At 38.0% G+C, this 24,275-nt stretch overlaps 1 protein-coding gene across 3 annotated transcripts in view; it reads left to right on the top strand.

Annotated features, from left to right (window-relative positions):
* The window catches only part of LOC119878443 (armadillo repeat-containing protein 4-like), a 44,913-nt gene extending 21,284 nt beyond the window's left edge, over nucleotides 1-23,629 (top strand). For all 3 annotated transcript variants that reach the window (XM_038589071.1, XM_038589070.1, XM_038589072.1), the window contains exons 2-10: nucleotides 810-1,070; nucleotides 7,146-7,303; nucleotides 10,156-10,348; nucleotides 11,182-11,288; nucleotides 11,467-11,603; nucleotides 13,939-14,055; nucleotides 19,989-20,082; nucleotides 23,366-23,397; nucleotides 23,489-23,629. In XM_038589071.1, the coding sequence (XP_038444999.1) occupies nucleotides 847-1,070; nucleotides 7,146-7,303; nucleotides 10,156-10,348; nucleotides 11,182-11,288; nucleotides 11,467-11,603; nucleotides 13,939-14,055; nucleotides 19,989-20,082; nucleotides 23,366-23,397; nucleotides 23,489-23,614 (1,188 nt within the window). In that variant the 5' untranslated portion in view covers nucleotides 810-846 and the 3' untranslated portion in view covers nucleotides 23,615-23,629. The remainder of the gene's footprint in view (nucleotides 1-809; nucleotides 1,071-7,145; nucleotides 7,304-10,155; nucleotides 10,349-11,181; nucleotides 11,289-11,466; nucleotides 11,604-13,938; nucleotides 14,056-19,988; nucleotides 20,083-23,365; nucleotides 23,398-23,488) is intronic.
* The last annotated feature ends 646 nt before the right edge of the window (nucleotides 23,630-24,275 follow it).

Raw genomic sequence — 24,275 nt, forward strand, 5'->3', positions numbered from 1 at the left:
TGAAATATCCTTAAGAATATTTCTGAATTATGAGTATTGCCTCATTGAGAGCCACTGATCTAGATATCCTGTTACTAGATTTAGTGCAGTACAAAACCCAAAATCCCCAAGTCATTTCCGAAGGGTCCTGGTACTTCGGAGCTTTAGTAATAATGGGGGAAAGCTAATTCTATTCTATATTTAACTTTATCACCATTCTAATATTCTGGAAGGAAGCCTTTCATGATCCTATTAGTGAAAAATCAAACAAGTATAGACTATCAGGGAAAAAAAAAAGCCTTAAATGTTCACAGTGAGAACTTGCTTGCTAACTCGGCTTTTACTCAATGTTGCAGATAATGTTCTCTTTTAAAGAAAGTCAGAATAACAGAGTTCAGTTTGACAGCATGGTTCTAAATTATGCACTGCCCAGCCCAGAAGAGCCTTTGGCTCCAGCAAACCTGTTGGACCAAAGGCCTTGATGCCATCTTCCCCCAGCTCTTCCTTCCACTGTTGGGAGTTTTCTGTTTCTGTTTTCTGCCCAGTTATTTGAGCTTTTCTTTCTGGGGCCCAGGGAAATGAGAAAGTTATTTGCTTAGGGCAAATAGATACTAGAAAATCCAAGTGCCTGTCAGTTTTACTTAGAGCTAGCCCAGTAAAAATGAATATTTCTGTTGCATTAAGGAGCAATTTGATGATGAAAAAAAATTGACCACTAAGATTAAGAAGCAGAATATGTGTTGGATGGCTTAAAGGCTTGAAAGTGAGAACGGTTCCAGGAAAAAGGTGATTGCCATCCTGTGTTTCTAACTCTTTCCACTCTGATGCAGGGTGTGTGGTGAGCTCAGATCTGAGCATTGACTGAGCATGGGGGTGGCTCTGACAAGGTCTGCACAGTGGACTGCTGCTGGATATGGGACCAGAACCCTGGAAATTACTCCACTGAATGAAGTGATATTGAAAGAAATTGCGATGTTTGTGGAGAGTTTTATCTACAAACATCCTCAAGAAGCAAAATATGTTTTTGTAGAACCACTTGAATGGAAAACAAACTTGGACCCCTCAGCATTTGAATCAGGATATATTGTCAGGTAAGCTGGTAAAGAGCTTCTAGAGTTTAATGTCTTTATTGTACATATTTTGATAAATGAGTTGTAGGTTTTGGGCAAGTAATTTAACATCTGTGAATCTCAGAAATATTCTGACCCAGGAATTGCAATCAGGAGGCACTCTGCTGAAATCTGGGAACATTCTGTTTAGCACAACAAAATTATGTATGTATGTATGTATGTATGTATGTATGAGAGAGAGAGAGGGAAGATGAGCAGGGGCAGGGGCAGAGGGAGAAGCAGACTCCTGGCTGGGTAGGGAGCCAGCCAGACACTGAGCTCTATCCCAGGACCCTGAGATCATGACTTGAGCCAAAGGCAGACCCTTAACCGACTGAGCCACCCAGGCACCCCTAATTATTTCTTTCTTTCTTTCTTTCTATCTATCTATCTATCTATCTATCTATCTATCTATCTATCTATCTATCTAGATTTTATTTATTCATGAGAGACACAGAGAGAGAGGCAGAGATACAGGCAGAGGGAGAAGCAGGCTCCCTACAGAGAGCCTGTTGTGAGACTCAATCTCAGGACCCTGGGATCATGACCTGAGCTGAAGGCAGATGCTCAACCACTGAGCCACCCCGGTGCCCTGGCACTCCTAATTTTTAAATTTTGATTTGAATTTCTTTTGATAGGGGATGCATTCTTGAGTTCACCACACTCCAACAATTGTTGTTGCTTTATGTTTGGGCTTTCCACTCATCTATACAACCCTACAGGTGTCAGTAGGCATTGGTTTTGTGACCTCTGCTATAGGCAAAATCCCTTCTGGTATTAAAATCTATTAATTCCTGGGGAGTGGTAAATTTCCCTCAATATATGGGAGAGGCTAATTAGCAATTAGCATTGTCCTCAAATGAGAACCTTCCAAATCTGAGATTTAAGAAAAACCTACCTCTACCTCAAACAGGGAGCTGTCAACTTAGCTCTAGAGAGCTTAGATAAAAAATATATATGTATTTATATAAATGTAATCATAATTATATAGGAGTAATTGACATTTGCATATGTAAATCTTTTTTGTTGTTTTGGTCAGCTTCAGTTTATTTTCCACTTTCAGGCATCGGGATCCTCTTTTCTGCCACCGTGTTCCTCCTTAATTTTGCATATGAACTTTTAAAGTGTGACATTATCAAAGACAGGTCACTAATCAGTCAAATCTTCTTATAGATGCCTTTTCCACTTTTTCCCTTTGGGATTATTTGTGAGAATAAACTCTGAATTTCATTTTTAGTACTGAAAAACCTTTTTTGAACTGTATTTCAGGAGTGTTTGGTTCTGTTGTCATGCTCTACCTTCTCTCTGAATTTCCTGAAGCCTTTTTCTAAAATTGTATTTTATTTCTAACTCTGCCTATGGTCACTTCCTCCCAAAGTGCTTGTCATTATTCATTGCTCCCACTTAAGTTCAGTGTAGTGTCACATGTTGTTTTTTCTAACCTTTGAAAGATGAACTCATCTGCAAAACCATATAGTTCAAAAACATATGAACTACTTAGTACAGAGATGAATTTAAACCAGATGTCATAAGAGTATCAAGAGCGTCATTGTATCTTACCTCTGTTTATTTTGTGTTCCAAGGACAAACATGACCACATCTGCAACCTACTTAGGTGGGCTGTTACACATACCTCAATCATATCACTGTTTCTCTTTCTTTATCCTTATCCAATTGCTTTTTGCTCTATTTCCATTCTTATACCTCTGCATACAGTCTTTTTTTTTTTTCATACAGTCTTTATGCATAGAGGTCCCTCTTAAGCAGGAAGTCTCAACATTTTGGCACATATATGTTTTGAACCAACTACCTCTTGATTGTCTTCCTTCTGTCAAATTTACTGGACACCTTTTCCTTGGGCCAGTTTTTCTATCCATTATTCTTATTTCTGACTTTTATTGGTGATATCTTTGACCTCGGAAGGGAAAAGAGGGTCTGAAAGTAGCATTTGTTGTAGTTGAAGGAAACCATGCCATTGTGGCTGGATGAAAACCAGGTGGGTACTGATAGTCCTGAAGAAGGCAAAGGATACAGCTGAGATTTTGGTAGTTATGGAAAATTCTAAATGTTTACACATCCAAGTCTTGACCACTCCCCTTGCTCTACCCCCACCCCCCCCAAACCAAAGAACTGTCAGCAACCCATAGCCACTTGGTATGCTGTGTCCACCAACATAACAAAAGTGATATAGACCAGAGATGCCCTCAATGGCTGGAAGAACGTACCATTAAAAGAGTCCCGGCTACCTCATTCTTTGTCCTTTTGTACACATGCACTGTTCTTGCTTAGGCTGCTGGCCCTTAGGACACCTTTTATTCATTTATTTAAAGGGTGGAGGGTCAACTGCTGTCCTTTCAGATAGGATTCAGCTCTGTAAGTCCACATAAATATGGATACCTAAGTCATCATAAAGGCTTTGAGTTTGGAGCCTCTGGATGCATTTCTACCAAACCACAATATTATTGGATGTTTTAGGATATTTCTTCTTCCTCTTGGGACTATATGTTCTCTCAGCCTTTTGTTCCAAAACAAGTCAGTTTTATTTACATGGAAAGTCTGTTGAAGTAAGTAAGCTACCCTCTTTTGTTGATCTCTTTTATATTCGCACTTGAGGCCTCATTTCTCATTTGATGTTGCACATCTCCAAATGTACTCTTTGCAGCAGTCCTTAAAAAATTGATCAGCCTTCTTCTGAATTAGGCTAACAGACATCTGACATTGAAACTGATCTGCTCATCATGCACTGAAAAAAGGTTTTACATGTCGTCACCCATCTTCTTTTGTGCAGATCATTGTTGAGTAGATAGGCATGGCACTGTCCACATGTTAGATGACTTACTCTTTTCTTTTAGAATCATTTCCAATGTACAACCCTTCATTCTATAATAACACTGGTCATCGTCTTTCCATGTTCATTGTTTTGGGGAAAATAACTCCACTTTCATTCTAATGGAAATCATAGGTCTCCTTGTATTACCATTTTCAATTGCTTTTGTTCTTATCAGACAGAATGAGATAACTAATCTTTCTAAAACACTCCAGAATGAAACCCAAGTCCACTGTAAGCTAAGGACAAATGACACCCTTCAATGATTAACACCATATGGTGGTGGTATACAGAGCTCAGTTGCTTTGACTCATTAGAATGTAGCTCAGGAAATATAAAGACTGGATAAGTGTTCAGAATCACTTAGTGACAATGTTATTATCAGTTCTTTTCTTTTTTGGTAAAATTACGATTTTGACTCATGTCAGCTTTAATACTGTGATATTTTAGCTTCTAATGTCTCTCTGCTGTCTCAATGATATGTCTGAGTTGGGACAAAATTCTCTCCTGGTAAGAGTGCTGTGTAGATGAGGAGTTGAGCCCCGAGCAGTGACCCTCTTCCCCCTGTCCTGCCCACCGCCCTCACAATTCATACCTTTCTGATTCCTAGTTTTCTTTTTTCTTTTGTAAATCTCTACAGGCATCTTTTTTATTGTTGACTTCCCAATACTCCTTGGTAATGGGCATTGTTTGATCCTTTTACCTTCTTGTTCTAGTTCTCTTATCAATGTCATGAAGGATCAGTTACATGATCTCTGATCTTAAAATTGTATTGTTTTATGAGATGATAATTATTATGTTTTGGTAAAACTTTTCTAAAAGATTTTATTTATTTGAGAGAGAGAGAGAGAGAGAGAGAGAGAGAGAGCAAGCAGATGGGGGGGTGGAACAAAGGGAGAGGGACAAGCAGACGCCTCACTGACTGTGGAGCTCAACCAGGGCTTGATCTCATGACCCTGAGATCACGACCTGATCAGAAACCAAGAGTCAGACACTTAACCAACAGAGCCACATGGGTGCCCCATATTTTGGTGAAATGTCCAAATTATGCTATTAAAATCGATGGCCATAACGTTTGTTACTTGAGCTCTTTGTTTTTTGTTCCTGAGAATTACTAACTAGTTTTGCAACTGTAGCTTTATATCTCTTGTTATTTTTTAGGCTCATTTATTGAGTAATTACTATGTTCTGGACACTAAACTAGACACTGGGGATGAAATAAATGTGACATTTTTCTGCTCTCTCACCTTATAGCATAAAGCTATAGTATTTTCAGCTGCCCTCCACAATTACAGTTTGAAAGTCTTTTGATCAGGTCAGTGGATTTCATTTGCAGCACATTTATCTTGACCTCACAAGATGGGCATAGTATTTTTTCTTTCCAAAATCTCTTTCTTCCAGTATTAGAAACTGCAAACCCCGAAACAAACCTGCTCTTCCACATCCTCCCTGGAGCTGGCATTTAGTTCCTACTGCTTTGCTGAGTTACAGGCTTCAACTGGTGGGAGCAATGAAATATGTGTCCTGTGCCCTTGACTTCTCCCATATCTTACCAGGAGTTTCACCTTCTCAAGTTCAGTGGCTTGATATTGTTGGCATTCAGTCAGCTTATAACTTAGTCTTGTCATCATCCACTTAGCACATGTGACCAACCTGGCACAGACCTTTAAGAAATCTCAAACCTGAAGACATTATTCCAAAAGCTTTATTTTAGAGAAAACACACATTTTGTATACAACACACATCACTGGTCAGCCTAGAAATCTTCTGTTCGTTTATTCCTCTTCTATTTATTGAGTACCTTCTGTGTACAATTACTATGTAAGTTACTTCCTATGTGAGTTACTATGAAAGTTACTGCTGGAAGAACAGTGGGAAAGCCTGGTAAAAGTCCCTGTATTAGCCTCCTATTGCTGCTGTAACAAATTTTCACATACTTAGTGACTTAAAATAATGCAGATTTAATTTCTTAGGGTTCTGGAGGTGAAAAGACTAAAATAAGTGTGTAGGGTTAAAATCAAGGCGTTGGCAGGGCTGTGTTCCTTCTGGGGGCTGAAGGAAGATCCATTCTTGTCTTCTCCAGCTTCTGGAGGCCACCTACATTCCATAGCTTCTGGCTCTGTGTTACTCTGAACCCTGTTTCCATGTCACGTTGGCTTTTCTGACTTGACCCTCCTGCACATTTCAGAATAGTCTTCCCATCTCAAGATCCTTAACTTAATCCATCTGCATGGTCTCTCTTGCCATGTAAGATAAGGCATTTGTGGGCCTCGGGTGTTAGGATGTGGACATCCGTGGCAAGCCACTAGTCCGCTTCCATGATCTCTATCTTCTTCCTTTTCTAGTGAAATCGTGCTGGTAGTACATCTGAATCTGAGTCTGTCAGGTTTACTTTTTCTGATGAACTGGCAATACACCACATCTGTTTATCTGCCTTACAATTTAAAATATGTTAGATCAGGTCTTAAGAGGAGAGCAGTTTTTCCAGGGATATCCATATCTAATAAAAACCTAGGTAGCTTAGTTAATGTTGTACGTGGTAGAAATCTATAGAAATATCACTGCCGTAAAAACATCTTAATATTTCTTAAATGCTGACCTAAAAAAAATAATTAAAATGGGCAGAAAGACAAATCTAGGAGACCCAGAAATTTCTGATCAGGAAAAGTCCATTTAGAAAAACTGCTTATTATCCTAAAGTAAACCAAATTAGGGGGTTTGGAGTGGGAAAACATCCACAGAGGGAACCTAGTTTGTCTCTCTCTCTTTCTCTTTTTTATAGCTTTTTGTTCATAAACACAGAGTAGCCAAGAAGATTTCTAACCACTAATTACTGTGGTGTAAACTTTATAAATAAAATAACTTTAGAAATCCCCAAAACATGAATGGTCCTGTAGAACCAGTGATTTTTTTAAAGTTGTCCAACACATTGTTAGAAAAACAAAACCAAAAACTGTGATTGAGTTCATGTAAGTATTCAAGACATGGCTTAAAATGTTCTTCCTGGGTATATCATGTTGCTAACTATGGTTGCTAATAAGCCTGGGAACTTAGGGATCTGAGTGTGGACAAATGAGGAAAAGACATGAGCTTTTAACAAGAAGTACTTATATTTTGTGTTTTATAATGAGCCAGAGGGATGATTTGTCAAAATGTCTTATGTTTAACTTCACTAGCATCCAGGTAACCTTAAGATTTTATTTATTTATTTATTTATTTTTATTTCCTAGTGAAACAACAGTCAAGTCAGAAGAAGTTGATAAAGATGGGCAGCCTTTGCTGTTTCTCTCTGTGCCACACATTAAGATCAGGAGCTTGGGGCAGCTGTCACGTTTGCTGCTTATTGCCAAAGACAGAAAGCTGAAGGAAGCACAGGCTTGTATCAAAGGTGATATTTATGCTCCAGTCTATGACTTGAACTTTTAGAAACATAATCATGGGGGAGGGGGAGTTGCAGTCTCTTGAAAAAAGTTCCGTGACCTAAAAGGCAAAAAGTCCTATGTTCGACTTTGTAAAAATGTCATTCATTTTTCTTGGCTGAATGTCATGCTCATATCAAGTTTCTACTTTAAACTGAAAGGCCTAATACTTTACCACTAGCAAGCTTCTAGATTTCTAATTTTAGCATGTGGTTTAAAGAGAGGCTTCCTCACTTCTGGAAAGACCAGAGGCCTGTATCCTCTAAGGTCTACACAGGAGAGAAGACAGATTAGTGGGGCCTGCACCAAACTCCACCCTCTACCCTCAGGCCTGCTGTGACGGATGATGCTCGGTTTCCTCTAAAATGTATGCAGCAAAGATAGCCCAGAGTAATCTCACTTTCCATTGGTCTCAGTAATGTTCCTTTGTAGGTTGCATAGCTTTGTGGAGGTAGTTACATTCACTCAATGGGAAACGTTTTCCTCTTCATTAAGGATGTAGATTTTCATTATTGTCTAAGCATCTAACATGCGTAAAAGAATGTGACCAATTGCCTGGAGCAATTGTTTTCTGAATTTTTCTTATGAGTAGAAATACCTAACAGTACATAATGGTGTCATATACATGTTTTGCCTGTTTGGAATCATGTGACTAGAAGGACTCAAGCATGAGGTGCCTGGTCTTGCCTCTAATCATTCTTTGCTGTGTCTACTGCTATGACGTGGGAAGATGAACCTTTAAAAAAAATATTCTTTAGGATGTAAATCTTATGAGATGTCTGGGTGTCTCAGCGGTTAAGCGTCTGCCTTCAGCCCAGGGTGTGATCTTGGAGACCCGGGATCAGAGTCCCACATCGGGCTCCTTGCCTGCAGCCTCCTTCTCCCTCTGCCTCTGCCTGTGTCTCTGCCTCTCTCCCTATGACTCTAATGAATGAGTAAATAAATAAATATTTTTTTAAAAAAAGATGTGAACCTTAGGACAGCAGCCTTTTCTTATCTCTTGCCTACTCTTCATTATTAGGCTATCTATCTATCTATACCTCATAGCTACCCTGCTGAGGAGGAATGAAATCTTAAGAGTAAAGTTGAATTCAAGGAGGTTGGTAATAGCATTAATTTCAACTTAGTGCATGAACTTAATACATAGACTGGCTGCTATATATCTAGTTTGGCTAAATGTGTATCCTTTGCTGCATTTTGTCCTTTCTGTAAGAGCTCTAGGTACAACTCTTAGTTTTGGGTCCAGATTCCATGGTGCAGGGCAATTTGGGGGGCAGGTTTGTGTCTTTCCCCAGAATTCATATAATACCTTTTTCCATGAGTCTTAATGAGATGACTGCTGTAAGGATGATTGAGATGCTCAAAAAGTAGATGATTCCTAGATCTCTTTTCCCTGCCCCTCCCCTTGTGTGTTTTTTTCTAAGAAGCCCTAAGCCTTTTCTGCTATTTCCTGGTGCCAGAGTCCATCTCCCACTGCAGAGTTAATGCCATCACTGTGCTTCTCTCATTTCAATCAGGTGGAGCTTTCTGAACTAGTCCCATGGGCCTCCTTGTTCAAATACATATATATTTCATCTTATTTAAATTCCTCCTTTCCAAATATGGCTTTGCCCTCTTCTTCCTCACTTGCAACTACATGGTTCTTTGGCTTTCACCAAATTCTTTTAACCATCTCTAGAGTTTTAACCATCTCTAGAGTCTACTTTCACACCTATGTCAGCCTTGATCATGAATTAGTATTGGAGTTTTTCACTGTAACTTTGGTATGTGTGTGAGTACTGGCCAGATTTGTTTTTCCAACTTGAACATAAAAAGGCATTGAAAATATAAGCATTGGGATCCCTGGGTGGCGCAACGGTTTAGCGCCTGCCTTTGGCCCAGGGCGCGATCCTGGAGACCCGGGATCGAATCCCACGTCGGGCTCCCGGTGCGTGGAGCCTGCTTCTCCCTCTGCCTATGTCTCTGCCTCTCTCTCTCTCACTGTGTGTCTATCATAAATAAATAAATAAATAAATTAATTAAATAAATAAATAAATAAATATTAAAAAAAAGAATATTTCTTAAAAAAAGAAAATATAAGCATTTTGAGGGATCCCTGGGTGGCGCAGCGGTTTGGCACCTGCCTTTGGCCCAGGGCGCGATCCTGGAGACACAGGATCGAATCCCACGTCGGGCTCCCGGTGCATGGAGCCTGCTTCTCCCTCTGCCTGTGTCTCTGCCTCTCTCTCTCTCTCTCTCTCTCTTTCACTGTGTGCCTATCATAAATAAATTTAAAAAAATTTAAAAAAAGGAAAGAAAATATAAGCACTTTGAACAGGTGGAAAAGACTGGTGGTAGATCTTTAGACTGAGAAAACCATGCTGTTTTGGAAAGAAAGCATTTGTGAACACTAAGCCTCAGTGGTTACATACACACACACACACGTACACACACACAGTTCTAGTGATGATTCTTCTAAGGAGACCAGTATTTCTCTATCTTCAAATCAATTCTGGATACACTAATTGAATGACCATGCTGGACAATGCCCTACAGTCAATTAAAAAAAAAGAAAAAAAAAAGAATGTCTTGTTCTTTGTCTTATTAGAGATATGATATAGATAGATGATACTGCAGTACAAGGTAGAGAATCTCAAGGAGTACAAGAAAGTTCCTAAATGCAGTAGAATCTGAGAAGTTGAGATTAATTCAAATTGGGTCCATGAGAGAAAGCTTAATGAAGGAAGCACATTTGGGTGGGCTTCAGAGGACTTGTTAGTCATTATTTTTCTTACAACAGAAGACAAGAGAATCATTTTTATTTATTTACTTGTTTGATCAGCTAACAGAGATCCTGTAACAAAAATCCTGGGTTTGGATTATAACACGGTGAAAGAAGACACATCCACAGTAAATATTCTTGATAAAATTACCAAAGATGAAGATCCTGAGAGTGAGATAAAGATGAAGGTTGGCATGCTGCTTAAGCAACTGGATCTGCACCTACTGAATCATTCTCTAAAACGTATTTCATTGTGAGTCTTTTAGAAAAAAGAAACCTCTAAAAGTTAGTTACAAAAAATGCTTTCAGAATTTTTTTAAACATACACAAATTATAGGAGTTGTTATTGATTTAACAGTAGATTTTAGGGTATTGCATGGATATTTCTAATTCTAAAATGTAAAGATTTACTGTTAGCTTTGCTAGAGCTTTCTTTCTTCTTTTTTTTTTTAAATATTTTATTTATTTATTTAGGATAGTCACAGAGAGAGAGAGAGAGAGGCAGAGACACAGGCAGAGGGAGAAGCAGGCTCCATGCACCGGGAGCCCGACGTGGGATTCGATCCCGGGTCTCCAGGATCGCGCCCTGGGCCAAAGGCAGGCGCCAAACCGCTGTGCCACCCAGGGATCCCTTGCTAGAGCTTTCTATGGGGTTTCACCTGATTCTGAGGACATGAAGTGACCTTGTTATTTTCACTCTCCTCAGACAATTAAATAGATGGTTAAATAGTAATGCAAATATCATGTAGACTTTGTAAGGTTTAAAACTTGTTCATTTTTGTAGTTTTTTTTCTAATATTATGCTATTACCACTAAGAAATGAAATGAATTTTTAAACGAGTTTATTTAATGTTGCATTAAATATGAATCACTGGTTTCTTGATGTCTTGACAGTGTTGTAAGGCTATAACACAGCTAAAACTGCAACATTTTTGTTGTTGTATAATTTGACTACAATTTTAATTATAAAAAGTGATATTCCTCCTCCCACCAGCCCCCCCCCCTTGCTAAAATGGTATATTTTCATCTGTTTTCTGGAGATTCTCTTTTAGAGTGTTAAAATGCATTTCTTATCATTCATTTCAGACAAATCTGTTTAAACCCAACAACTGTTAAGAACGATATAGAACTGCTGAAACATTTCTCAGGAAAAGGAGAACAAACTGTCTTGGAATCTATTGACTATACTTCAGGTTTCTATTATTCTCAGATTTGCTTTGTGTTATGTAAAATAATTATTATTTCCAAATGCTTCAATAGCTACATTAGGATTGAGTATTTGAAAAAAACTGTAATCATATTTATTTCTTTTTAAAGATAACATATTTTATTTTTCAGAGCTCCTTTTAATTGATCAATAATTGGTTTCAGATTATGAATTTTCAAATGGATGTCGAGCCCCACCTTGGAGACAAATTTATGGAGAAATTTGTTACGTGCTGATAAAACCCCATGATGTTGAAACTCTGTGTGTTACTTGTAGTACAGAAGGAGTATTTTTAAATGGCGTAAGTAATTTTTTAAGAACCATGTTGACTTTGGTGCTTGGCTCCATCTCTGTAAATGCAGGCATGTCTCCAGGACTGAATGCTGATGGCCACAGAAAATGCGATTCTGTTCTGTTGGGTTGAAGCAGATCCCTTTGCTATGTGTTTGCTGAGCAAATCCAAAACCATTTCAGAATGAGCCTCGGTGTTCCCCATTGCAGGTCATTAAATCAGTCTTCTAAGAAATGACCGTCAAAGGAACCCACGCCACTTTATAAAATGAAAACCTCTGTAACGATCAGTTCACTGATTGATTAATTAATTAATTAATTAATTAATTATACAAGTATTCGGGCAAATAAGAGGCGGCTGAGGTAACACAGAAGCAGTAACTATAGCTTTTGCCCTAAGCGTTGAGAGGACAAAGGGAAGGAATTAAAATGTGGGAGCTTGGAGGAAGCACCCCCAAGAAGCTGGGACCCATGTGTCTGGGGAGGGAGCACCACCAGGCTGTGCTGGTTCCTTAGGGTCTCAGAAGATGTCCTTGCAGAGCTGGGATTTAGACCTCTGAGGAGGGGACCCTGCTTACATTGGTTATGGTCCCTTGGGAGTTCAGAGGGGGGACTCCCACAGAGCTGGGATCCATATCTCTGAGGAATGGTCGCTTCCAGGCTATGCTGGAGCACAGGGGGTCTCATGAAACTGGCACCCAGATGTCAGAGGAGTACAATGCCCAGGAGCTGGTACCTCAGGAGCTCAGAGGAGAGGATCTTTGCAGAACCAGCAGAGCTGAGACCCAGACCTTGGAAGAGGGAGACCTGGTTGGTTTGTAATGGGATTCTAAGGAGTTGTAATGAGCCAGGTTCTGGGAACATAGGGAAAAAACCCTGGGAACTGGAACCAACTGTTGCTACTGGAAGCAGCTGCCACTGCCAGGGTTCACTGCTGGGGACAGGGGACCAGGAGCTGGGAGCAGTCCCTTTCTCCCTCCTCCAGCTTTACAGTCTTCCTTTTACTTGCTGCTAACTGAAGCTGACTGAAGCTGACAAGGGAGAAACACAGCATTCCAGATTCCCACCCCTGAGCACTAAGCAGGGTGGTGGCCTTCTGAATCTTCCACATGAACACATTTTATTTTTTGTCTCATACCTGTTCACTGAACTTACTAGGTGGTCAGCTTTCCCCTTGGCAACCCTGCCCTTGGTGTCTTCAATGTAATGTGGGGCCTCACAGGCAATATCTGCAGGGAGAACCTAAATCCTTAGTGGGGATTCCTCATCACAGGGGACTGTTGGGAGAATTGCTACCTCTTGGTTTGGATTGGCTTCAAAATGTAAGTGCCACTTTCTTGATGACCAGCAAGCATCTCATCTGACTTGCCTTATGGTGCATTTCTTCTCAGCATGATCTTCTCAGATTATATCTGCACAGAGGGGGGAGATGAGCTAAATATGACTTAGCCTTTGGTTTGTTTTGATACTCTAAGAAAGTGAAATTTCCAATCAGAAAATAAGAGACTTTGACCTTCTAGAGTGGGGCAAGGACACTTTGTTTCTATCAAGAGCTACTAATCTACATATACCTTTATTTGATATGGAAATATCTAAGTGTTCCTCTCAATTTCAAGAATGAAAGATAAGGAACATGATTCAATAATTACGACAAAATGCATGGCACGCCTGAGTTATATGGGTGTATATGATGTTTTGTGTATGTGTGTGGTTACGTATATATAAAAAGCACACTATGGGTTTTTATATATACATTTGGTTAAGGCAGAGCCAAATCTTTTCTATTAGGATAGGTGAGGAAAGGAAAGAGACAAAAAGAAAGAGGTATGGAGACAAAGGTTGGAGTGTCAGGTGCTTACATGGAGGTTGTAACTCTAGAAAATAATCCCATAGCAACCTCTTTACACACAGAACAAGAACAGAGTGTGACAAATGGAAACAAGCTTTTCTATGGTGGCATTCTAATCTTGGGACCTTTTATGACTTCATCAGATTCTCTTGAAGTCATAATGTTTTTTTGTGTGTGTGTGTTTTGTTTTTTTTGCATTAGAGGAGTGCAGAGGGAAGGAAGCTCTCCATTCTTTGCTAACTAGCAAAATGCCCTACATGCATATAGGAGGTACTCAGTAAAAGCATAATGGATGGATGATGGATGGGTGGATGAGTGGATGGACGGACAAATGGATAACTTTAAGAAGGAAGAATTCTGCCCATATTTTTGATGTATAAAAACTGCCACATGGATCCTCGAGAGAAGAAAACAATATGTGGCCTTGGGTTGTGATGTATTGATCAGGTTCAAATGCTACTACATTAATAATTGCACCAAACTTTTTCTTCCAAAGGGCAAAACAGAAGATGAGGGGGAAATTAATTATGAGAGAAAAAGTGAAATGTATAAAGACCTTGTCACATTTTTAAAAGAAAAATCGGCAAAATTTTCAGAAAATATGTCTAAACAGGTAAGTTTACAGAATCTTGAAATATCATAGCATAGTGTTACTTGACATGTTACCTTCTGTTGAGAATAATTCTATTTTTGGACCCTGTTTATAATTTTTAGAGAGTTTTTCACAATATATTACGTAAGAAATATTATAAGTGGAGTACTTCAAGGAAGTTTCTGAACCTCTTTAGGTAATAGGTGTAAAATATGTCAGATTGCTTTCTAAAAAAGCACTTTTCATCTTTCCTTTTGAATTTATAATGCTAAGAACAAAGCAGTCATCCCTGTTAATGAAGCCTAGATGTTTTGATTATTTTTATCTTTTCTGGGCATCCCATGATTACTAACTAGTTGGATTGTCTCAGTAAGTGTGTCAACTGCATATGCATAAGAACTGTACTTCCTCTGTGTCTTGCATGGTTTTTGAAATAGTTTTTGAGGTGGACAAAGGAATCAGTTAATACAGTTATTAAATCTTGATTGAAGCTGATGTGGGTAAGAAGCAATATGCAAGAAATACTAAAGTGATACACTTAAGCCCCAGGCTGATTCTCAAGATGATGTCAATTCCACAAATCCTACATCAGACAGTTTATCAGATCTGTTATTTTCCTTCTGACACTGCCACTTCCAGAGCACTCTATTTTCTTACTATTCTACTGCTGCTCTTGTCCTGAAACGTCTCTCTGTCATCATCCTGTGAGTTTTTTTCCCCTGGTGTTTGATCACCTATTTCCTGGACTCTAGTTTTTCCTTTGTTGTTGTTATAAAATACCTGTACAAAACATAAAATTTGTCATTTTAACTACTTCGAGTGTATCACTGAGTGGCATTAATTATGTGCAGCCATTACTACTGTCCATTTCCAAATCTTTTTCATCATCTCAAACTAAACTCTTCCCATTAAGCAGTAACCTCCTCATGCCTACTTCCCCAGCTCCTAGGAACCTCTAATCTACTTTTTGGTTTCTCGATTTCTAATCAAATATAAATTTGCCTTTCCTAGGTATTTCAGAGAAGTGGAATCGTAAATTTGTACTTTGGTGCGTGGCTTATTACATTTAGCATAATATGTTCAAGGTCCATCCATGTTGTAGCATGTGTCGGAACTTCATTCCTTTTTGTGGCTGAATAATATTCCATTCGTGTATATAACCACATTTTGTTTATCAGTAAATCTATTGTTGGACACTTGGGTTGTTTCCACTTTTTGATTATGGTGAAAAATGCTATAAATATTGGCTTACAAGTAACTGAGTCCCTGTTTTAATTTTGGAGGTTACCTAGGAGTGGAATTTCTGTGTCATATGCTAATTCTGTATTTAACTTTTAGAGGAAGTACCAAACTGTACCTAGATTGAACCATTTATGCTCCTGTAGAAGGATTCCAGCTTCTCCACATTACCACCAATACTTGTTATTTTCTGTGTGTGATTGTGTGTTTTTTTATGATAGATATCCTAGTAAGTATGAAGTATGGTATTCCATTATAGTTTGGATTTCCATTTCCCTAATAGTAATGTTTAGCATATTTCCATATTATTGGGAATTTGTATATTTATTTTAAGAAATGTCTATTCAAGTCCTTTGCCCATTAAAAATGGGTAGTCTTTTGTTGTTGAGTTGTAGGAATTCTTTATATATTGTGACTATTAATCCCTTATCAGATAGAATATTTGCAGATATTTTCTCCCATTCTGTGGGTTGTCTTCACTCATCTTGATAGTGTTCTTTAATGCACAAACATTTTTAATTTTGATAAAGTCCAACAAATACATTTTTTCTTGCCTATATTTTTGGTATAAGAAACCATTGCCAAAGCCAAGGTAATGAAGATTTGTCCTGTTTTCATCTAATAATGTCATGGTGTTATCTCTGTAAGTCTTTGATTCATTTTGAGTTAAGTTTTGTATAGGGTGTAAGTAAAGTAATGTGCAATTTAATTCTTTTTGCATGTGGATATCCGGTTTTCCGGGCACCATTTGTTGAAGAGATTGTTCTTTCCCCATTGAAAGTTCTTGGTATCCTTGTTGAAAATCAATTTGCCATAGATGTAGAGGTTTATTTTTTGGACTCTTTATTATTTTTTGTCTGCCCTTATACAAGTTCCATACTATTTTGATTACTCTATCTTTGTGGTAGTTTTGAAATTGAGAAGTATGACTCCTCAAACTTTGTTCTTGTTTTTTTAAAGACTGCTTTAGCTATTTAGGTTCCCTTGACTTTTAGGTTTGGTTTTACCATTTTTGCAAAAAAACAGCATTAGGCTTTTGATTGGGATTACATTGAATTTATAGATTGCTTTGTATAACATTGTTGTCTTAACAATATTATTTCTTCCAATCCATGAACATGGGGTGTCTTTCCATTTGTTTTTGTTTCCTTTAACTTTTTTTATCAGCAGTGTTTTAATAGTTTTCAGTGTCTTCTTTTGCCTCCTTGGTTAAATTTATTTCTAAGCATTATATTCTTTTGGATGCTATTGAATGGAATTGTTTCCTTAATTTCCTTTTTGATTGTTCACTGCTAATGAGGAGAAATGGAACTGTTTTTTTTTTTTAGTGTTGAAATCAGATCTGGCTTTTGAATGTGAAATTCAAAATCACATCCTGCAACTTTACTGAATTCATTTATTAACTCATTTTTTTTTAATCTTTAGGTCTTTCTACATAAAAGATCATGTCATCTGCAAATAGTTTTACTTCTTTTCAATTTGTGTGTTTTTAAATTTCTTTTTCTTTTCTTTTTTTAAGATTTTATTTATTTAACAGAGAGAGAGAAAGAGCGAGCGAGCAGAAGCAGGGGAGTAGCAGGCAGAGGGAGAGGGAGAGGCAGGCTTCCTAGCCTGCCTGGTGCCGCTTAGATTTCTTTTCTTGTCTAATTACTATGGCTAGACCTTTTAGGATTTTGCACTGAATAGAAGCAGTGAACACTATCTCCATATTTATTCCTGATATTGGGGGAAAGCTTTCAGGCTTTCACCACTGAATGTGATATTTGCTGTAGGCTTTTCATATATGGTCTTTATTATGTTGAAGTTCCCTTCCATTTAGTTTTCCTTTTGTTGGTATATCCCATCATTTTGGTGGAGCTTCCTGAGTAAAAGAGGCATATAACAGGGAAAAAATTGAGGGTTAGCATATGAAAATATCTTTATTTTTCTCTCTGTTATTGTTTCTATAATGATAGTTCAAAAACAATTTTTACTTAGAATTTTAGAGGCATTTTTTTCCTATGTGGCCTGTTTTGACTTTTCCCATCTAACAAAGCCTTTAGGATCTCTTATTCCAGATGTTCTGTAATTTTAATGATGATATGGTTGGTGCTGGTTTTGTTTGTTTTTCATTAATGATGACATATGTCCTTCAAAACTAGAAAAATACTTTTTTTGGTATCACATCTTTAATCATTCCTTCTTCTCTGTTCTCTTTAGAAACTTACTAGTTGGGTGTTGGGCTTCTGAGATTGATCCTCTGATTTTCTTTTCTGTCACCCACCTGCAAATATTCTTTTATTTTCAAAACATTGTACATATCTTTAAAATTTAAGGTCTCATATTTTTAACGTTTTATTTCCAGGTGTATATCTCCACCGATCATATGCTTTCATTTCTCTTGGGGTAAATCTAGGAATAAACAGCAAGATCATATGGTTGCATGGCTATGGTTTTCTTTTTTAATATTCCTCTAGCTATTTGGGGTCTTTTCTGATTCCACAGAGATCTTAAGATGATTTGTTCCAACTTTCTGAAGAAAGTCCATAGTATGTTGATAGGGATTGCATTAAGTGTGTAAATTGCCCTGGGTACCATTGACATTTTCCCAATATTCATTCTGCTAATCCATGAGCATGGTATATGTTTCCATCTCTTTGTGTCTTCCTCAATTTCCTTCAGAAGTGTTCTGTAGTTTTGAGGGTGGAAACCCTTTACCTCTTTGGTTATGTATATTCCTTGTTACCTTATGCTTTTGGGTGCAATTGTAATTGGGATTGACTCCTTCATTTCTCTTTCTTCAGTCTCATTGTTAGTGTATAGAAATGCCACTGTTTTCTGGGCATTGATTTTGTATCCTGCCACACTGCCAAATGGCTGTGAGTTCTAGCAGTCTTGGGGTGGAGTCTCTTGGGTTTTCTAGCTGCATTATGATGTCATCTGCAAAGAGGGAGAGTTTGACTTCCTCTTTGCCAGTTTGAATGTCTTTTATTTCTTTTTGTTGCCTGATTGCCGAGGCTAGGACTTCTGGTACTATGTTGAATAGCAATGGTGAGAGTGGACATCCCTGTCTTGTTCCTGATCTTAGGGGATAGGCTCCCAGTGTTTCCCCATTGAGAACGATATTTTCGTAGATGGCTTTTAAGATGCTGAGGAATGTTCCCTCTATCCCTACACTCTGAAGAGTTTTGATCAGGAATGGATGTTGTATTTTGTCAAATGCTTTCTCTGCATCTATTGGGAGGATCATGTGGTCTTGGTTCTTTCTCTTGCTGATATGATGAATCACATTGATTGCTTTACAAGTGTTGAAGCAGCCTTGCATCCCGGGGATAAATCCCACTGGGTCATGGTGAATCATCTTCTTAATGTATTGTCGGATCCTGTGGTAGTATCTTGTTGAGAATTTTTGTGTCCGTGTTCATCAGGGTATTGGTCTATAATTCTCCTTTTTGGTGGGGTCTGTGTCTGGTTTTGCAATTAAGGTGATGCTGGCCTCATAGAATGACTTTGGAAGTACTCCATCCCTTTCTATCTTCATAACAGCTTTAGTGGAATAGGTATGGTTTGTTCTTTAACGTTTGATAGAATTCCCCTGGGAAGCCATCTGGCCCCGGACTTTTGTGTCTTGGTAGGTTTTTGATGACTGCTTCAGTTTCGTCCCTGGTTATTTGCCTGTTCAGGTTTTCTATGTCTTCCTGTTGCAGTTTTGTAGTTTGTGGTTTTCCAGGAATGCACCCATTTCTTCTCGATTGCCTAATTTATTTGGCGTAAAGCTGCTCATACTAAGTTTTCAAAATCGTTTGTATTTCCTTGGTGTTGGTGGTGATCCCTCCCTCTCTTTCATGATTTCATTTTATTTTATTTTATTTTATTTTTTAATTTTATTATTTATTTACTTATGATAGAGAGAGAAGAGAGAGGAGAGAGAGAGAGGAGAGAGAGAGGCAGAGACACAGGCAGAGGGAGAAGCAGGCTCCATGCACCTGGAGCCGGAGGTGGGATTTATTCAGTAAAGATACAGAGAAGCTCTTAGGAGTGGGAGGGGTCCCAGCAGGGTGCCCCTCAATGAATGTTCTTATCTTCCCTTCTGAAAGCTTACTATACTTTTTGAAGAATTTCATACCTATATCTAAAATCTTTTGCTATTATTTAAACATAATTTCAAGAAAAGTTTTTCTTCCTACTTTGCCATTTCATTCAACCATTTTTTCCTACCAATGAAATTCCAAGCCTTTGTTATCTAAATGAAGCAGCAGCTACCACAGTGTTCTGTTTATACTCAACATGATGTACCCCGAAGTTTCTTATCATGCCAAGTATCTTATTTTAAGTCTAAAAAACTTTCTGCCATTAGTTACAGTTTAAATGTATAGCAAATGTACTTATTAAAGAATTTGTTTCAATAGTTTTACTGTCCTTTTATCCTGGTGGAAATACAAAGTAGAGTTAGGTGTTTTGTTATTTCCTTGTTGAAATGTACTTATAAGTCAGTCTTCTTGTCTGTGAAAATATTTACTCTGGCCTTCCATGTTCAGTTAGAGTTAATGGCCAAATGAAGATGAAAAGGTGCACTTAATTGAGATAGCATAGATGAGGTTTTTAAATGTGTTGGTTTTCAATACAGCTTTTCTTATTTGTATGTCTGATTGTGATTAAAGTAGAGCATTTGAATATTTTCTTAGAAAAGGATTTGGAAATCTTTATGCAACTCATTATTATGTTAATTTTAACAGAGTATTTCTGCAAGACTTCCAAAGAAATCTGTTGATTGTTTACCTGGAGCTGCAGATCAACAAGGGCAAAGTATATTCAGTGAACAAGTAGAAGGTAAGAATTGTATTTTATAAAAAGTCATTTGACAGAATGTTGATTTAAAACAGAAATTCTCATGTATCCTAATTTCCAAAGAAAATCACCTATTACATGCATAGAAAGGAGAAAGATGAGAAAAGGAGGGAGTTCTATATTTTATCAGGTGTCAGCTGCAGATTAAATTGAGAGTACGGCTAAAGGAGCTAAATTACTGGTTCCATTTCCAGGTATTCCAAGACCTAAGGAATGCCTGGAAATAGTTGGAAAAGAGCAAAGAGGGAATGATGAGAATGGCTGAGAGTACAGGGAGTAAATGGAGGAAAATAAGCAATGCTTTATAGTGGAAGGTGGTCAAATGAAAGAATTTTTTTAGGAGGAAGAGCAGGGTATCCCTGGGTAGTTCAGTGGTTTGGTGCCTGCCTTCATCCCAGGGCATGATCCTGGAGTCCCGGGATCAAGTCCCACATCAGGTTCCCTGCATGGAGCCTGCTTCTCCCTCTGCCTGTGTCTCTGCCTCTCTCTGTCTCTCTCTGTCTCTCTCTCTCTCTGTGTGTCTCTCTGTGTCTCTCATGAATAAATAAATAAAATCTTTAAAAAAATAAGGAGGAGCAAATTATTTGAAATGTGGGGATATCAGGTGAGCTTCCAGTACCAAAACTTGTCAGAGTAGTATACCAAAATTTTCCCACTCTTAACAGTTTTTCTCGCTGTTGGGAAGACATTATGGATTGACCAGCTGATTATGCAGAGCTATGTCCTAGTCAGCTATAAATGTATGTATGTTAGGGGTGCCTGGGTGGCTCAGTGAATTGAAGGTCTGCTTTTGCCTTGGGCCATGATCCCCGGGACCTGGGATGGAGCCGTGCTGAGCTGGGAGCCTGCTTTTCCCTCTCCCTTTGTCTGCTGCTCTGCCTGCTTGTGCACGCTCTCTCTGTGTCAAATAAATGAAAACATCTTTTAAATAAATAAATGTGTACCTCAATGTCATATAAAATGGTGGTACTTCATAAGTTAGTATTATTTCGTGCAAAAAAAAAAAAGAATTGGAAGGAAAAAGAGAGCAGGGTCAATTAGGTGGAGATCAAGGAAGCTTTAGCCCTGATAAAAAGTCCGTTAGAACATTTATGACTTTTAATACGTCTTCACTTTCAGAATTGATAGTGATGAACTTGAGGCTTGATCCTAGAAGGTTAAGGTAAAGTAATACAGCGGCAGCGTTCAGTATGACCCAGGATTTCTCAAATTGTAGGGAATCACCCGAGACCTTGTTAAAAATGCAAGGTCTGGAACATCAGGTCTGGAATCTGCATTTTGACCTCTCAGGTGATGCCAGTGTCTGTGGTCCTTGGGTCATGTGCTCAGTAGCATGGGTATAGACTTTCCTGTAGAGAAATCTGGAAGAGCTGTTGGATAGTAGTTCAAGACATAACAAGGTCAAGAAAAAGCATTATTTTGTTTTTATTTCTGAACATGTTTATAACCAGAGGGGAGCAGGAGATACAGAAATAGAAGGCATAGATGTAAGATACTATTGCTAAACAAAGAGGAAAGAAGTGGTGGAGAAAATCCATAAAACGGTTGTAAAAGCAAAAAAAAATCAAGACCATAGATCATGAATTACTTTTTAAAAAGATTTATTTATTTATGTTAGAGAGTGAGCGAGCAGGGAGGGGGCAAAGGGAGAGGGAGAGAGAGTCCTTAAGCAGACTCCCTGCTGAGTGAGGAGCCCACCATGGGACTTAATCCCAGGACACTGAGATCATAACCTGAGCTGAAATCAAGAGCTAGACTCACAACTGACTGGGCCACCCAGGTGCCCCCAGAAATTACTTTTGAAGACAGGGGATAGTGAAGGGAAAGAGGGAAAAATGAAAGAAGTCTTAGCTAGGAAATTTTGGAGTTGGTGAGGAAATTCTAGAGAATTCACTTTTTTTTATGACAGACATAGAGAGAGGCAGAGACACAGGCAGAGGGAGAAGCCTCCATACAGGGATCCCAACGTGGGGCCGGATCCTGGGTCTCCAGCATCACACCCTGGGCCGATGGTGGCACCAACCCTTGGTCCACCGGGGCTGCCCGAGAACTCACTTTTTAGATACCTTGAGTTTATTTCTACTGAAACAGATTAGATCACAGCTGCTCCACAAAGAATACTGAGAGCAAATGGAGTGCTAGACTTGGGATAAAACATAGCCACCATTCATCTTCCTCAAATCTATTGGACCTCAAAGATATATGTTGCTTCGATATTCATTATTCAAATGAGACTAATTTGAATATGGAAGCATGGGTGTTCTTTTTTTCAGATAGCTCATTTTGGGGGATGATAGCTGTTTCAAAGAAACCTTTTCAAGACTGACATAGTCTACCAAATCAAACTAATTTTGGAAAATAAAGAAATCATAGGGTCCATTCCTTAAATGCTAAAATTGTTACTATCAATAATATGACACTGATTTTGAAATACAAAAGATTTTTAGTATCTAAAAATTCGGTGGCAATTAAATTGATTTTTTTTTCAGTTTGGTAGTCATGGTTCCATATTGAAAGCTTATTATACATTATTTCTTAGATGTGTTTTATATACCTTCTTGCGTGCATGGGTCAAGAAATGTTAACATGGCTAAACTAGAGGATACAAGAAATGTAGGCATACCAGTGGCCCACATGGGTATAGACAAAAACGAATACTTTTATTGACTATTATCCTACAAGTATATCCAGGCTGATCAATTCATAACACTGTTTTTGGTGACAAATAAATTACGCATTCAATAAATTATGCATTCATCATAACTGCGTACTGCCTAAATTACGGGACAAATTGAAGAACATGGCAAATACTTGTAGTAGAATGGTATCGATGATTCTGCTGTACTGCAATCAGGATGTGCTGTTGCCTTCAGCTTTCACGTTTATCCTCTCAGAGTCCTCATTTGTTCCTCTGATTAAAGATTGCTTTTCTCCCCCATCAATCAGCATGTTCACGTTGGTATATGTGCAACATTTAGTGATTTCTGTTTTAGTTATTTCATTTGAAACATCATCTTACTTTTGGAATCCTAACTGCATGTTATGTTGAACATATATTTCTATTTTTTATAGTATTTATAATGGGTTCCTATTTCTGTCTTGTTGCTGTCTTAATCCACCTTCCTGTCTCTAGAATCAAGACCAAAGCCTAATGTAATCACTTTCAAAGCCAAGCATGAGGATTCAGCTTAATCCTAACTGCATGAATGTATAGTTGGCTTTCATATTTACGTATAATTAACTACATGTCCCTTTTGTGTTTTAGATTCTCCTGGAAAAGATCTTCTTCACTGGGAGGTAAAGCTTTTGTATTTTTATTTTGAATTTTTAACTACAGATTGTATGAAATGCACATTGTTTTAATCATATTGTTTCAATACCCATCCAGTCTACCACTAAAGTGAAAGATTCTGTTCCTAATGAAGCAGTCGCAACGAGTGATAAACAAACACCCAGATCAGGTAAATTTTACAGTACAAATATACCTGTGGAAAGATGTGCACTAAACTGTTGAAATGCCCATCGTCTTCTTATACCAAATTCTTCTTTGTGTGTGTGTGTGTGTGTGTGTGTGTGTGTGTATGTGAGACAAATTTAATCGAAGGATGTGACATAAATAAGGTAGATGTCATTGCTGATATCCACGTTTGAACAAAAGATATTTACAAGCATAAGAAAAAGAGATTTTAAAAATGTAAGCTTTAGTTCAGTTTCTACTTTTAAGTTTTGAAATCCTAATGTCCCTGGTTTGGAATTCCTTTACTTCTAAGGGGTTCCCAGAAGTTAATTATTAGACTCTAAGATTTTTCTGGTGTTCACCATACTTATTTGAATTCTGACTTTTACCCAGAGTAAAGCTTCACTTGCTAACATGTCAGTTGTGTTAAATGAAGTTAAAACTTCATTTCATCTTTGTGTTGTTATATTGATCATTTTAAGCCAAACACTTGTTCTGATTGTGTGTGTGTGTGTGTGGTGACTTTGATTATTAGAAATGTGGGACGGAATTAGTTGTATCTTAATATTTGGTAGACACAATCTTTTAAAAAAGTAATTCTGAACCCTTTCGGCCTAGGGTCCTTTTTACTATTTAAAAATTATTGAGCATTCCAAAGAACGTCTGCTTAAGTGGGTTATATCTGTTGATATTTACAATCTTAGAAATTAAAACATTT

Source organism: Canis lupus, unplaced genomic scaffold (assembly GCF_011100685.1).
Source record: "Canis lupus familiaris isolate Mischka breed German Shepherd unplaced genomic scaffold, alternate assembly UU_Cfam_GSD_1.0 chrUn_S162H322, whole genome shotgun sequence".
NCBI classification, from domain to species: domain Eukaryota; kingdom Metazoa; phylum Chordata; class Mammalia; order Carnivora; family Canidae; genus Canis; species Canis lupus.